The following is a 17,473-nucleotide window of genomic DNA, read 5'->3' as shown; positions in this document are numbered from 1 at the left end:
ACAAGCTTGCTATCCTGTACTAGAAGACAGACATACCAGAAGTTCTAGCTGTAACAGCAAGGTTGCAGCCATTGGTTGTTGCTCAAGTGATGCCGTTTGCAGGTAAACCAAAAGGACATGCATAGTATTTAGAAGCCCTTCCTTTTGCAATTCACTCAAGAACTTGCTAATTAGAGTCCTTCTGATAGATGCAGAGGAAAGCAAATGAAATTAGATGGACAACTCTGACAGACAGAACATTTTTAACTTAGGATAAGTGGATGCAAGTTTTAAAAAATGGGTAATATGACCACAAGATGAAAAGGTGGGGCAAGCACCAAACATTAATTCTAGAAAGAAAAATATATTAACCTTATCTAATATAAGGTAGCTGCACTTATCAGAAGAATGGTCTGAGATTACTCCATAAATTTTCTATAATTGCACGAGTAAGATTACATGCTAAATATGGAAATGCATTTAGCTGGAATACCAGTAACATGTACCTGTTAAGACAAAGTAGTTCAGAGAGAAAGGCAATGACAACAGCTCTGGACATCCCTTGGTTGCAGTGTAAGAGCTCTACTAAAGAAGCTTTTTTAACGTCTCTCACTAATATATGCCTGCTGTTTCCATCTGCTTGCATGCAGCAGCAAAGAATTGATACAGTACTTATCTTCCCTTGGATGCTTCCCAATTCTAATCTGCGTAAAAGAAATGGGATTCCTCCTAGAGATATGATTTGCTTTGCATTTTCTCTATTTTTAGTATGATCTAAAACAGTGAGAAGCTGTTCCAACAATAAAATTGCTGCTTCTTGAGGTGTACACAGGCTGAATCTTAAGCTTTGAAAGTCGGAAGTGTTGTCGATAACCGCAAGAAGCAGTGATATCAAGTCAAGCAAAACTAATTTTGAAGGTGGGGGCTTTAATAGATGCAGTAGAACTATAGCATGTGGGAAAATGTTGCTCTTGACAATTCGCATAATAATTTCAAAGTCTGAGTCCGCCCTAAGGATTGTCTTCCTATTTAGGTCACTTTTGACTGCTAGTTCTGCTAAAATACAGACGATATGTTGTAGCACCTCTTCATTTTCAGAAGTTGAAAGAACCTCCATTAGTTCATCAATAACGGCAACCTTTGAGAGGCTTGCTTCTACTAGAGGGTTACTATTTGATTCTAGCCAAATATGAGCAATTGTTAGGGCAGCCTCTTCACATTCTATTAAGTCGTTTGAAGTGCATAGGATGGCTGTAGCCTGCTTTAAATTACTTAAAAGATCATGTGAAATTGGATGGGTAGAATCAAACGATTCTTTATCATTCTGAGAAAAACGTCTGCTCAGCAAACCTTTTTGGCTTGAACTCTCCATATTGCTGTTTGCATTCAGTTTGTGTGAAAATTGTTTAGGTGACTGCTCTCTAAGGCTGTTAAGATCAGCATGGTTTTCAGGCATATATTGGAGTGAAACTGTATGTTCCAATTGTTGACCGGCACGACCATGCTCTGTCCAAATTCCTGAATGTGATATTTTCCAAGCATCCACAGCTTGCTTGAGTGAGGAATTCGTATTTGGCAGTGTCAAACTTTCCAGCTTCTGCCGAGTTATTGGACATATCATATCGCCATTATCTAACCGTTCCTGGATTGCTGCACGCTCATAGGTTTGTCCAGTCTCTATTGTTACTGGATCCTCAAACAACTGGTCTGTAAGAGGACACACAAAATCTTTTGGGATTCTTATATTACCTGCTTGTTTAAAATATACAGTGTTCTGAGGTTTGAGTCCTGCACTGCAATGAAAGACAACTGAAAGATATGAGTATTATTACCAGAGATGAAATCACATCGCACAGTTCTCAGAACATCTAATCAAAGCATCCCTTAAAACTAACCTGTCTGATACAGAATTGTTACGTATAGATACAGTGTTGTTTTCTTTTTTACATTCCTCTCCTAGGTTTGCACTTTGAGAAATCTCTGTTTCTATCTGTTACATGCATAGACAACGTTATAAATTAGAGCATGAGGGCAATGCTTGGGAATGCATTGATATAAACTGCCCAATCCTTTAATAGCAGCATTACTATGCGATGTCTACATTACTAATACCTCTGAATCAGATGGTGGTTGAGTCATTTCTGAAGAAGATAATGGGCTCAAAGGGGAGTAGGAATTTGGATTAGATTGTTGCAGACTGTGTATAATTTCAGCAAACTGCTTCAAAGTCAATGCATTTCCTTTCCTGTCTGAAAGCTTGCAAATAATAGAACACTTCTCATCAAATGTAGTGTACTGTGTCATATGATCCCATAACTTCAGCATCTCTTCCTCTTTAAGCTCTTTTCCTTCCAGAAATATGCTATTTTTTGATATACTTTCATCTGCTTCTTTTACCTGGTTTCCTGTCTGTTAAAATCAAGTGCAACAGGCCAAAGGTATTTGTGAGTGTCTCAACTGAAAAAGAGAGAGGTTCATACATCTTAACATCACCTAGTACAACAGTTTCTCACTTTGAAGTGAATGATGTCAATGACCATCCACATTGGAAGGTAAATTTTCTTTATCCATGATATCAAACACATGTAATTATATCTGTTGTAAACATTGCAGAATATTTAGGGATTCCAAAATTAGATTCATCATATACCCTCATTTGATGTCACAGTGTGGACAGATATCTAAACTTGGAGATGGTTTGCTTGTTCTGTTTTATATATTATAAATGTGCACTGTTGTCTTCAAAAGACATTAAAAAATTATAATGATACATTATATTTTTACTGCTGATTAAAACCATTTTACACAGCTTAGAGTTTGCAATGGCCATTGCAGTTTGACAGAAAGAGGTTAAGGCTGCTTGTAAGTTATCAGTCTTACAACTTACTTCAAATTTACTGTGATTTTATGAAGAGAGTAATAATTACACAACTTCTTAAAATATATACTAAACAGAATTAGTATCTAAATGGATGGAGTGGCTTTCTTCTGCTTTTGAATTATAAAACCACTAGCATAAGTTAATATTTTTCATGAAGTTGCCGAAAATCAACACATTTCTATCAAATCATGTGAAGCAACAGAAACTAATCGTGGAAACAGTGGATCATGGATTACAATCAATGATAAATATTACTCATCCTTACAGGATTTTACAAAAGTCCAACGAGATATAATAGAATTTTCTATTGCATTCTAGAAAAAGGGAATTCAACATATGCTAACCTTTCCAAGAGAGCCTTCTTTGATATAGCATACACCATTTTCCACCTGGTGACCATTAGGCCTTATTTTGAGCTCTTCAGCTTCCAAAACCACATTTGTCTCTTGTGCTTGAGGCATTGAAGTGATAGTTTTATTTGTTTCTGCATTATGCATTCCCATAGTTGTTTTATCAAGCTTTCCAGATCTTCTAGGTGTATCGAAAACAGATCCAGGCCTGGAATCAAACTTGCTACTTCTGTTGGGTGTATCAAAAACAGTTTCAGACCTGGAATCAAGCTTTCTACTTCTGTTGGGTGTATCCAAAACAGATTCATGCCCGGAATCAAGCTTTCTACTTCTGTTGGGTGTATCCAAAACAGATTCATGCCTGGAATCTATCTTTCTACTTCTGTTGGGTGTATCAAAAATATCTTCAGACCTGGCATCACAAATCAGTTTAATTAAAACTATACATTTACGCTTACTGCTGCCTGTAACTTATGTTCCTAGAATTTGGGCTATGTGCAGCTTATTTTATACTGATCAGAAATGATAAAAGTCGTTGAAGCAATATCTTCAAAATATACCCTGAAAGTTTTGATTTAAACCATTTAATATTTATTAAAACTGAAAAAATAGAACTTTATTCAATGTGAAAATTGTTCTACAAAGGCATACAATGCTGAACTCTTACATTAAACCTTAAAAACTATCTAGATGCTCTTACGGAAATGAAGGCTGCAATATTTTCGCAATTAATAACATAGATGAGAAAGCAGTGTTTAAATACTCACAAAACAGGAATGACTCTTAAAAGCTATAAAATTTGCAGTACATTTTAGATCATATTTCATGAATCATTCTGATGATTCATTTTGGGACCTTCTATTATAAACTCTAATTTTTGGAAGTCTTATTTTCAGGAAGAGAAGGTATCGAAACAGCTATTATATTATTTTAGTTCTGTTCAAAGTGCAAAATAGATGTTCTTTTCGTTGTTTTCATGAGGTGTACAATTGAATTTTATCATCGTTTTAATTTGTTTTGATGGTCTGGGTTTTGAGTTCATTAAACCTGTCTTTTTGTTACTTGCCTTCTAAACTTTCCTCTTAGAGTGAGCATTCTTATAAATCAATATCTTACATATAATAAATGTCGCGCATACATTATAGGCTGAGATGGCAGGATGGCAGGATCAGATTCTGATTTAAATTCCCCCATTTACTGGAAAGAAAGCTCTGTTGTTTGGTTTCCACCTAAGAAGAAGAAGAAATTATTTTAACGTCCATGAGACTAACAAAAGCTTATGGGACAAACCGCCAAATCAAATTGGCTTCCGCAATTCCAATCTCTTCTTATGTAAGTTGATGATGAGCATCCCCAGCTTCTCCACTAACCCCTCATTAAATAAATTATACCGAGAACCAGCTGTCAAGATATTCGCATAACTGTCCCTGCTGTCCTTATATGCATCACATTCTAAAATGAAATGTTTTTCAGTTTCCACCTCTCCGGAGGTACAAAAAATACACACTTTTTCTTCCCACACCTCTTTTGGCCTTTTTCAACACCCAGTTTCTGAACGAAGTTGATGAGAATTAGTTCTAAGTTGAGCAATAAGAATTTTAGCTTTCCACGGAATATTAGCACCAATGTACACTTTTTGATGAAGGTCAAAAGTGGGATTGAACTCATTGATATAATACTGCTTCTTTCTCCCTAGTCCTTTACCCCATATGCACTTACAAATCTTATCCATCACAAAAGTCTTAATCTCCTTGTTGGTCGTGGGACAAGCATTCAAGTATATATTCCATTTACTCATCCAAGTTTTGTTTTGCCGCATCCAAGTCTTCTTTCTTTTGCACAAAACATCGCTGAAAACAATATTAGGCCATCTGCTTACTTTCATTTGTTGAATTCATTTTAAGTACCTTACCGAACGAATCATAGCCATTGCTTCAATTGGGACAACCCCAGTTTCAACTAGCATGATATTATAAGTAACTGTGCTTTTGATTTTGAACTTGCTTGTAATCAAATGTTTCTAAATTTGCTCAATTTGCCTCCATTATAAATCTGAAGTACTACTGACCCACAATTCACAACCATAAAGAACCACTGGAAGCACAAGAAGCCCAAAAAGAGTTTGGGTAGTGTTCCAATCACACAACTCTGCTTCTCTACATCTATTTTGAAGAGCATAGAATGCTTTCCAACCGCTCAAAGTCCTCTTCTTTCTACAACAATCCCAACTCAAGTTTTTGCCAAAGTCAATTCTAAGATACTTGTAATCAGTGACTTCTTCAAGGATTTTGTCTTCAAAGTAAAACTTATGCTGGTTTTATTTTTTTCTGTTAGAGAAAATCATGATTTTAGTTTTGTTGATATTGACTTGCATCCCAACCACATTGCAGAACCTTTCAAGAACATAAAGGTGCTCTTGAAGGCCAACAACAAATTTAGCAATCAAAATGAGATTGTCTCCATAGAGGAGAAGCCTAATCACATGCTCTCCCAAGTGAATACCATCGCCATCTTGTGAATTCAGCCACTCTTCAAGCTTGTCAATGTATAAACCAAAGAGGGTAGGGGATAGGGGGCACCCTTGTTTGACCCCAATATCACTCCTAAAGCTCTCAGAGATGCCAGCTGAGGTTCTGATTTTAACTTTGACCTCTTCATAAAGCATATGGACAACCACTCTAAGGTGCAAAGGAATCCCAAGTTCCTCCATCATGTGCCAAAGCTTATTTCTAGGGACCATGTCAAAAGCCTTTTTGAAATCAACAAAGCAACAAAAGGCTTCTTCCTTTTTCTCCCAAACCTTCTTAATGATATGTCTCAAAGTAATACAGTGATCTAGTGTGGAATGTTTAGGCCTAAAACCAGCTTGTCCCTTTGCACATTTATCTTCTACTTCTGCCCATTTGCTAATTTTGTTTTCTATCATGCTGCCAAAAAGTTTTGCAAATAGAGGATTAATCATAATGGTCTTGTAGTTAGATAGGTTGTTGACATCACCACTCTTGAAAAGAGGAATAACAAGGCTAGTTGTCCAATCTTTAGGAAACCACGCTGAATGATACCATTGAATATTTTCATAATGTGCGGAGCGAGAGTTTTCACACCCCATTTTAGAAACTAAGGTTGAAGCTCAAACAAGTCTTTTGCTTTTCCAACACCCAATTTTTTAATTCCTATCTCTATCTCTTGTATGGTGAACAAATTTGCCGCAGTATTGACCAAGGGGGGGGGATGAATCTCAGAAATCTTCTCATAAAGTTGTCTTGCATAGTCAAACCATTGAGTAGATGAGATATTATTTACCATTTGCTTCTTTTGTGGTTGAAGCTCTTTCCAAAATAACTTGGGGTTATTTTTACCAGGGAAAATAAGCTCCTCTCCTTGTGATCATGTAATCAACTTTTTTTCTTTTAAAAATTTGCTTGTAACTTTTGATGCTTAATTCTAATTTTTTTTCTTTCGGAGATTTCCTTGCCATTTTACATTCTTCATCAAACCAAGCATTGACCGGAAAATAATTTTTATCTGATTTCTTATTTTTTGCTCTCTTGCACTCTGCTAGTGCACTATGAACTAAATTGGTTAACTCATGACTATGCAGCCCGTGACACTAAATTTTCTCCTTCTCAAAAAGCCTCTCGAGAGTTATCTTGAAGATATCACATTTTTTTTTGGTCAAAAGAATTCTACCCTTTGACTGAGATTGAGGAAGAAATTGAGAATTCATCCCCTGTCGCTGTTTTTCAGCCCAAGAAAAACTTAAGTAAATTATTTTGTGGTCTGACTTTAAATCCCAATGTTGCTCACCGATCAAAACTTCCTCCATTTTCTCACATAAACTGTGAGAGCCAATTGCATAGTCCACAACGCTTGCCCCATTGTAAGCATTACACGTGAAATTTTTAGACTTTTCCCATCTGTTGATACCATTGCAAATGATTAGATCGAAAGCGCTACACAAAATAAGCAATTCCTTTCCAAAGTGGTTGAAACCTTTGTTGTCTTCTGAAACTCTAATCCATTGATGCTTTCTTAATTCAGTGAGCCAAATAGGATTGCAATCTTCTGAACAACAAAGAATGCTAGCTTGTTCACTTGCACTTCTAGCATTAAAATCATCTACCAAAAGGACTTCCCCTTGGTGGATAAAAACTGCAATGTCTTTCTTCAGGGCTGCAAAGGGGTCTTTGTGGTCTATTCCATTTTTTTTGTAACTTTTTGAGACTTTCGGTGCAAAATAACATGCAACAATTCTAATGATGTTATCATTTTCACAAATTTTGAGCTAAAGGAACTGTTTATTTGAATCTTCTCTTTCAAGTTGAATGATACAACCTTCTTTTTCAAGATAAGATGGTTAAAGTTCAATTTTGACGGTGCTTCAAAAGGCAACCTAGGTCCATTTAGAATAGGTTGTGTTATTAAGGACCATAATGGAATCTTTAAAGGAAAGCTAGCTATTCCTATCTCCCTCCACACTAATAATGTGGTTGAATTCAATGCCCTTTTACTGGGTCTTACTGAGTGCTCAAAGAGAGGAATGAAGGATATTGAAATTGAAGGTGACTTTGCTATAGTAATCAATGCACTTAGAGCTGCAAGAACCCCTAATTGGTGACTACAAGCAATATTGTTAAAGATCTTATCGACTTTGGCTTTGTTTGATAATTTCTCTTGCAAGCACATTTATAGGGAAGCCAATTCTCCAATTCTGAATCAAATTTACTCTCCAAATCAGCGACTAAAGGGTTTGATTTTAGGTGGTGGGCGAATGAAATCAGGATTCAATAAAATCTCTGTTTATCTAAAGATTATTTTTTGCATGTTCAATTAGCTCCCATTACATGAAGCATTTTTCCCGCCACTACAACTTTAAACTCAATTTTTACTAGGTGCCAAAAACTGAATCAAAATGTTAAACAATGCCAACCATTGCCTATGCAGACTTATCCTTGTTATTAGCTCAACAAATACATGGATGTCACCTTATAGGTTGATGAAGTGACATTTTAGCTCTTCCCCTCTCCAAATTTGAATTTGAATATGAAATTAGAACGTTAAGCAGTGTCATTGGTGGCCTAAGTCAAATTGTCTTGTTGCCACATCATCGAATTCATGGATGTGGTCCCGTGGGCAGCTGAGTTGGCATTTGAAATCAATTGGTAGCAGGTCATATTAAATATGGTTGATTCTGACAATAGGCCATCTCCATTTTTAATGAGACTCAATCTTGGCTAGAGTGTTGCTAAAGAAGGTTGCAAATTAATCAAGATGAAAGGCTTAGTACCCAATTTAATTATCTCACACAAGAAGCTTTTATGACAAGTGTGGATGGCATCTATCGAGCTTACCATCATCGTCAAAAATTCAATTTATTGCTTTGAGTTAAGTGGAGAGATGTATGCTCCTATTGTTTAGCCATTAAATTGGGCCACTCGACGAACAATTATTCCAAATTCTCTATCAACAGTCGGATATCTTCTTTCAAGGCATTGTGCATTAAATGCGGCATGTTTTCTCGGGTATGATGGCCAGCTTTCAATGAGAGCAATTACATCGCCTAACTTCCCCAATTTGGTTGCTTTCTTTCATTTTTTGCATCACGCCTTGTCTTCTCTCTCAGAAGTTTGGACTACAACACATCCTCCCTGGGTTAGGCGATCATGGCGGCTTCGACAAAACATCATCAAAACTTTTTCAGATCCTATATCATGCTTTGGTGTGGACACTCTGGTGTCATTAGAAAGTCCGCTTAGACAAGCCAATTTCAAGGAAATATCCGACCAGAGGCTAAAGAGAATTCTTCACACTACGGATGAACTGGTTATCTTGGCTGTGAAGATGACTTTTGGCAGCCCGACCACCTTGAAAGAAAGGAGTATTATAGAGACAATACCCAAATTTCTTCCAGATTTTTGGCTTCTCTGCTAGATGATCAAGTGCCCAAGGTTGAGGTTAGAGACTTGGCTAAAGTCTTTTTGGTCTGGATCTTTTGGTTGGCCTTGGCAAAGTCTTGGGGTTAGCCTCCTAAGGGCAGGGGATCTTGCTTCGATTTCAAATGTAGAGGAAGCACTCACATTTTATCCTTTCCTTTTAGATCTTAAGGGCCCTACACTAATGAAACACAGACAATTTGTTGTGGCATACTCCTTTTTAAAATAGAAATTTCTCACAGACCAAAGTGAAGACCCTGATAAAGAGGAGGAATTTAGAGATTTTTCTATTCTCAATGGTTTTCTTTCCCCAAAAGATGAACAACAAGCTCCAATCCACAATGACAACCACCTACCTCAATCACAGAGTGACCAAGGAGGTGGTTGTGGGTCGGGAAGCCAAGGTGGTGGACATGGTCGTGGCCAAGGAAGCGGTTGCGGGCAGTGCAACCAAGGTGGCAGTCGTGGTCATGGCCGTGGAAGGGGCCGAGGTAGAGTTGGGGGTCGTGGACGCAAAGATGGTGGCACTCGCGACCTGCCTTCACCAATCTCTCTTCCCGGGTCTCTGCCCTAGTTGCATTTTCAAACAAAGATATGAATTTGTCTTCAGTTTTTTTGCTCTTTTTTTAAAAAAACTTTCTCGTTTCAAGTTTTAAGATGTACTCTTGAACTTTACAAACTATTGGCTGATATGGAAAATGACATAATCGAGATACTTAGACAATCAAAGACAAAATTATAAAGCCAACTTATCAAAATGCTTTAAATAGATTTGATAATTTTTACATTGAAATTGAAACACATAACATGTAAAGTAAATAAAATAAAATAATTTTAAAATAAATAAAATATTCCTTAATTAAATAAAAATAATTTTTAAACAAAAAATGAATTAAACAAATTTAATCAAATAAAAAATATTTATATATTTATATTAATTATGAAACAATTATAATAGTATATAATATATTATCAAGTATTATAATAAATATTAATATTTATATATGGATTAATTTCATAGTGTGATAGTTAAGTTGTGGATCCAATATGTTGCAAGCTTTATGTCCCCTGGTAGACTATCGTGCTTGGGCTATTGTGCTCATGATTTTAAATGTTTTGTACATTCATGTATTCAATAATATATGTATGCGCGCGCGCACACACACACACACATATATATATGTACATATGTATATATGTATATATATACATGTGTATATATATATATATATATGTACACATATATATATATATATATGTACACATATATATATATATATATGTACATATATATATATATATGTACACACACACACACACACATATATATATATATATATACATACATATATACACACACATGTACACACACACACACACACACACACACATATACACACACACATACACACACACCCATATACATATACACACACATGTACATATACATACATATATACACACACATGTATATATATATGTATATATATATGTATATATATATATATGTATATATATATATATACATATATGTATATATATATATATATGTATATATATATATATATATATATATATATACATATATATATATATATATACACACACACACATGTATATATATATATACATGTATATATATATACATGTATATATATATATATACATGTGTGTGTGTGCGTGTATATATATATATATATATGTACATGTATATATATATACACACACACATGTATATATATATATATGTGTGTGTGTGTGTGTGTGTGTGTGTGTACATATATGTACATATATATACATATATACATGTACATACATACATATATACATGTACATGTATATATATATATATATGTTATATATATATATATATATATATACATATATACATATACATATATATATCATATATATATATATATATATATATATATTATGAATACTTTTAAAGATTAAATAAAATATTTTTTAATAAATATAAAATATAAAATATAAAATTAATATTTTTTACATAAATACATTTAAGATATTTATACTAAGTATTGATTATAAGAATATCATGATTATATTGTATTTGTATTATATTATGATTAGTATAAATTTATTTAAATATACTTTAATTAACATATTAATATTAATTATAAATTATTAGATATAATAATTAATATAATTATAATGTATTTTTACAGCATTAAAGAAATATAATTTATTTATATATATTAAGATTTATATTAAAAAAATTACTATGATTTTTTATTTTCTTAAATATGTTTATGCCCACCTTAACCTTGTTTGATTTATTTTGTCTACATTTCATTATATATTAATAGTGTTTACAAATTATTAGATATTATTATTACATAATATTTCCAAAATTTTACCAACACTTATAAAAAGTAAACACATCTTGTAATACAAAATTTCAAATAAATAATAAATAATAATAATAAATGAAATAAAAGAAACTTCCCTACTTTAAATATTAAAAAAATTATATGAAAAATAGATACATTTTGAAGCAACAAAATTTTAGATAAAAAGAAAGCAAACCTAGACAATACAAAACTTCATTTAAAAAAAAAAATTGCTTATCTTACATTATAGAAACAATTGCACATTAATATTTAATGTTATGAGATTTCCACAATCCATGCTTGTAATTTTCTTAATTTCTTCTGGATTATTCAATTGTGTATGCAATTTCCAATAAAGAAACTTGCATGATGACAAAAAATTGCATACACAATCGAATCTAGAAAAAATTAAGAAAATTTCCAGTAAATGTTATAACAAATAAACTTCCAATTTATTGAACCGACAATAAACCAAAGAAAAACACTGAATGAAAATGAAAATCGATGCTCAAAATATAGAGGGCCTACAGAAGGCCTGTTATTGGCATCTTTTTTAACCTTTTCCATTCTATTATTTTTTACCCTGGTTTAACTTTTGCAGGGATCTACACTGCCTTATTACCTTATATTAATTGATTACATATTTTCGGAAATTACCATTGACTAACTTAACATGTAACCGTCCCCCAACGACTTTTCAAAATTACCATCTGTTTTGACTGTTGAAACAGGCCAACGTGATCTCGTACAATCAACTGGAAATCTATGCTTAGGTTTTGACGATATTTAATGTCTTTAGTTGTAAAAGGCTGAGCAGGGCACGTGAAAATATAGCGGTGTTGTCGACTAGAGCAAGAGGAATATGAGATATGAACAAACGAGGAGTGGCAGAATGGCAGTGCTGTGTCGAGGACTTGATATTTCATTTATAGGTATATCAAGTCCCCAAGTGGAGTCCTTGCTATTAAGCTTCACGTGACCGCTCTACTTCCCTCCGTACAAGAAACAAATCTCAGCCGACCAAATTTGTCTTTTGTGCAGTTTGGATGAGGGTCTTATATTGGACCACTAACTTGGCGCTTTTTACTATCTGTCTTAAATATTTCAAATCTTCTTAAATTTTGTACATTTGTTTATTTGTCAAGTCTTTTATTTAAAATATTTGGTTTGAAGTCTACATGATTAAATATAGTGTCACATCACATGCCTTTTTTTGCCGGTCTCTAAAATGATCTAAAAAAGAAGTGAGACCCATAGTTGTGCAGTAAGTTAAGTTTATTGTTGCGCTGATGTGACATCACATAATTGATTGTTTTCTCAAATTTAGTGGAATCTATTTGAGATATGTACTGACATGACACTTTTTGTTCCAATAATAAGCTAATCGTGCCCAACTACTATCCCCACTATTGAATGTGTTCCACTATTGGGCCCTCTCCCCTAGTTAATACATCTTAGCAAAAGTTAAAATTGAAATCAATGTGTATATTGTGGATCATCTTTCTTCTCGTGCCATTGTATAATTATAATTATTTTTTGATGTGATTTGTGAAAAAAATACTTTTTATCTATTTTTAGAGAAACATAAGATCAAATAATATGGTAAATTTTATAAACTAGCATTCCTATATTTTAAAATAGATATCAAATTTTAAAAGTAAAATTATAGCATATAACCATTTACTCTTTATCTTAAATAAAAAATCTCCCTTCCAAATAATTAGTAAAAGAATAATAATAATTTTTTTAAATCATTGTTGTCATTTTTTATTGGATAAGGAAGAAAACATGACTAATGATTATAAAAGACAAACAATACAATAAATTTGATAAAATATATTAACAAAGTCAATCTTAATTGAAATGTATAATGTAAACTCAAGATAATAAATATATATTTTTAATTGCTACTAAAGTCAATCTTAATTGAAATGTATAATGTAAACTCAAGATAATAAATATATATTTTTAGTTGCTACTAAATATTGAAAAATAGTTTTCCATAGATGTTGACAAGTTTAGAGTTGTTTTTTAATTTTCCAAATATTTTAACATCTATTTTATAATTAATTTTCTAGTTATTTTAAATTAAAAATATACCCTTAAAACAAAGTTATAATTATAATACAAAATATTACAACTTGCTTATATTAAAACATGTCACAATGGACCTATATTATTTTCATTCTTCTTAAACATGAAAACTAATTTAATATGTTGCATTGAAATGGATGTTGTCTACCTTGTTTGAATAAATTATATAAGATTAACAATTATAATATTTAAATAAATAAGAGTTTAACGTTTTATTGATGTTTATATTTAAACAATATTAAATTTTTAATAAATTAATATAATTAATTTATTATATGTCATTTTAATTGAGTTAGTATTTTATGTTATTATAACTTTTTTTTGTGTGTAAAAATTTGCTCTATCTTATTGAAGGTTAAATGGTTCTAGATTTTGCATTCATATGATTTCTACAGTTTATATTGTTATTGTGCCTAATTTCTGATACTATCTGTCTGTTTATTTTCTGAACGTCTCAGATCATCAACATAATTATAAATGATATTTAGAACTGTTGCCTGATGTATTCTAAAATTTAAAATCTGATACTACAGCTAAAATAAATCTATGTGGGTAAAGATAATATTGTTCATGGCGTCGAAATACAGAAATCAGATAAAATTTCATCAACGCAATTAATGTCACTGTCAATCGTCGAGAACTGCTATGTCTATTTCTGTCAGTTGAATGATTTTGGTCGATGAATGCAAAACACAGAGCAATTCTATTGACAAACCCCCCCAAAAAGAAATATAAATGGGTACTTACAGGCTTCTTCTGAGCGGAACTTTTGGAAGCGAAGCCACGTTTTTCTCTGAAAACACTACCAAATCCAGACCATTGTCGATTTTCTTGGGCAATTTTGATGGAGGTTTAATATCTGGAGTCCCACGGGCTTTGACACCGATCATCAGCCATTCCTTATAATACAGAGCAAATTGGCGAGTCCCTTCATCCACTTGCTTATTATACAACTTCCGCAGCTTTTTCAACTTCCTCGATCGCTCAGGATTATGAGACAGATTATCCTTAAAAGCGGCATCGATCAAATCATACTGTTCATTGTACCAGACTTTGAGATGCAAGAGATGGGGAAGAAAAAGATTATCCCAGACTTCATTACAGAAATTCAAACGCCCCTCAGAAGGCGACACGCACAACACCTGCAGAACATGTATGGCGGCGAGGCGGTCGTTTTTCTGGAGCTTATAAGCGATGGCAAGATAAAAATAGGCACAGGCCGCAAGACAGGAGTTTTTTAGCCCGCACGTGGAAGAATACCTTAATCCGTCGACATCAAGAGACGCCGCCACACTTAGCATTCTGGTGCTGTTGCGCAGAGATTCAGAAAGGCCATCTGAATTAATGCCGGCGGCCGCCATAGCAATGGCGGATTCTATGCCGTCCATTCCCCAATCCAGATTCGCCACAACAGCCTGCTCTGCATGGTATTTTAGCGGCTGAGGCTTTTTATGTTCCTGCAGTGAAGAACTGCACTTTTTGTGCAGAGACTCTCTTAAATCTTTATCCCTGATGAAGCGTTTGCAGAAGCCGCCAATCATCGATATCACCGCCTTCACCGCCGCCTCGTCCAGGGAAGTTTCCTTATTGAGCTCCAGAGTTATGGGCTTCATAGATTCTGTTTCCAGAGTTGTGAGCTTCATAGATTCTGTTTCCAGAGTTGTGGGCTTGATAGATTTTGTTTCAGATTCGGAATTATATCTCGTTCTGGTGTTGCTGGACTCTGTTGTTTCTGATGTTCTAGAAGATCGGTGTGCACGTCGTGATCCCTTGAAGCTTTCTCGACCTTTCACCAGCTCTCCCGATGGCGGAACGGATCTGATCTGCCTCATTGGATTCATGTCTCTGCAGACGTTATAATTCAAGGACTTGGATTTCTTGACTTCTTTTCCTTTTTTTGATTCTCGCCTGAATCCGTCTCCTTCCAACAGTTCCTCCAAGGACGCCATGATTTACAGTACCTATTATGATGCCTAGGTGCTTCAAATCATAAGTTTTTTTTTCTTCTGTGAGTCCTCGCAATAATGGTACGTGAAATGGAGTCACAGAACTGACACAAGAGGAGCGGGGAAAGTAGTTTTAGGCAATCGTATGGAACGCGAGAACGAGGGCCGGCAACGACAAATTGCATGGGGACAAAGGAAGGCTGGCGGGATCGAAAATATAAATTCGTTTGGTATTAGATTAATCACCAGAATTTCAGCTCCTTCGAAATGAAGCCCATTGGTCTCCACGTTGTGCTCCTCAACTTGAATTGTGGGAATTCGTTACAGTCACGGATTAACATTGATTAAATCATTCAGATAGGGGAGTGACGGGCTTTTTTGTTTTGATGCGCTGTAACGGTTAATCACTCAAAAATTCGAATCCACCGTTCTCACCGGGGCCCATTGTTTGCCAGTGCGTGTGTGGATTCATCTTAATCAAGGGGGCTGTCTGTCGTTTAACAGAGGCAGCATAAAACTATGGCTCATAAAATACAAAACTTGTTCTGTACTTTCGTATATTTTGAAAGGCTGTCCATGATTTTGATCCGAGCAAATGCGCGGGAGTATCTTGTCTTTTGTGACGGCTCAGAACCGCGTCTTCAGCCGGCTGCTTCCTTCCTTCGACCAGTACTTTGATCACTCATCAAACTCACTGAAATCTAATATTTATCATTTTACTATCAAGATTCAATGTGTTATTTTTGAGTCAAATTCATTGATTCATGTCTTATGAATAGTAGTTCACGTCTTATGAATAGTTCACGAGAATTTATCTTTTATGAAAATCAATGATACACTCAGTATTCATTGCATCTACGCTACGTTCATATAGGCGAAGCATTAGACCTTTCATGAGTTCACTCATTCTAAAACTATTCCAATTTGAACTCCCATCATTACTCCAAAACAAGTGTGTTTAATCATGGATTCAAATTTATTGCCCCATGTTTCATGAGTAGTGGTTCACAACATCCCATCTCTCATGAAAAATGACTGGTAGACTTAGCACTCGTTCTATCTAGGTGATGCTTCACACAGGCGAAGCATTGACCCTTTCGTAAGGTCACCCATCTCATAGCTGCTCCAACTTGAGCTCTCATTACTACTCCAAATTCAACTCAAGCACACTTAACAATGAAGTTCCCCTAAGGTTAAACTCACTTAGTTGGCTACCCTATTTGCAAAATCTTCAGCAAGTTGTGTCTTATGAACCATTCATTATAGAGCCCCTTTAGGCTAGGGTCCCATGGAGGGGAGTTTCCTAAAAAATAGAGTTGGAGCGGATGAGATTTTTTAAGAATATTTTAAAGCTATTGGTCCTATTAATTTTGTAGCGCAATTCAACTTAAAAGTTTAAGCTTCAAAATTTAAGGAAGCTAGTGGTTTCATGAATTTTGATGTTGTTTTCTATACTCTCAATGTTGGAGTATATACAAAGATAAAATCAAGTAAACACAAATCATTTTCCCTCCAAACTTTTTTTATCACAGGAATCTAAATTTAGATGATTGACAAATGACAAATAAAATTCCTAAACTAGTGGGGCAATTTCTAGCCCCACCCCATTTTCTCTTGCTCAAATATGCAAGCCTAATAAGTAGGAGCTCCTATTTTCCAAGAAAAGATTCCAAATAATTTCGTAGAAAGTTTTTTATTTTTTATAGTGGGACCTCATATTCATGAAATTCTCGAATCAAACTCATTGACCCATATTTTTTGATGGAGGTCCAAACTTGCGAGCACGACAACCTAGCAAGGGCATGAAGCCCTCAAGCTACCAGCCCAATGAGAGGACTGCGGGGTATCCATTCCGCCAAATTCGCCCGAGGCATGATCCCGACCTCATCCCTTATGATGTCGGAGCCTTGCACTCAACAAGACTTGATCCCTTGTG

The 17,473-nt window shown here is 34.5% G+C and overlaps 1 protein-coding gene across 1 annotated transcript in view; it reads right to left on the bottom strand.

The window, feature by feature from the left end:
• Nucleotides 1-15,749, bottom strand: part of LOC131048426 (putative E3 ubiquitin-protein ligase LIN-1) — a 35,312-nt gene extending 19,563 nt beyond the window's left edge. The window contains exons 1-6 of the mRNA XM_057982383.2: nucleotides 14,339-15,749; nucleotides 3,205-3,622; nucleotides 2,092-2,388; nucleotides 1,875-1,969; nucleotides 486-1,772; nucleotides 37-181 (exon numbers count right to left, since the gene is read on the bottom strand). Of these exons, the coding sequence (XP_057838366.2) occupies nucleotides 37-181; nucleotides 486-1,772; nucleotides 1,875-1,969; nucleotides 2,092-2,388; nucleotides 3,205-3,622; nucleotides 14,339-15,540 (3,444 nt within the window). The 5' untranslated portion in view covers nucleotides 15,541-15,749. The remainder of the gene's footprint in view (nucleotides 1-36; nucleotides 182-485; nucleotides 1,773-1,874; nucleotides 1,970-2,091; nucleotides 2,389-3,204; nucleotides 3,623-14,338) is intronic.
• Nucleotides 15,750-17,473: the final 1,724 nt, after the last annotated feature.

Source organism: Cryptomeria japonica, chromosome 8, assembly GCF_030272615.1.
Source record: "Cryptomeria japonica chromosome 8, Sugi_1.0, whole genome shotgun sequence".
NCBI lineage: Eukaryota > Viridiplantae > Streptophyta > Pinopsida > Cupressales > Cupressaceae > Cryptomeria > Cryptomeria japonica.
The sequence above is the reverse complement of the archived record's forward strand: the minus strand, read 5'-3'. Positions and strand labels throughout refer to the sequence as shown.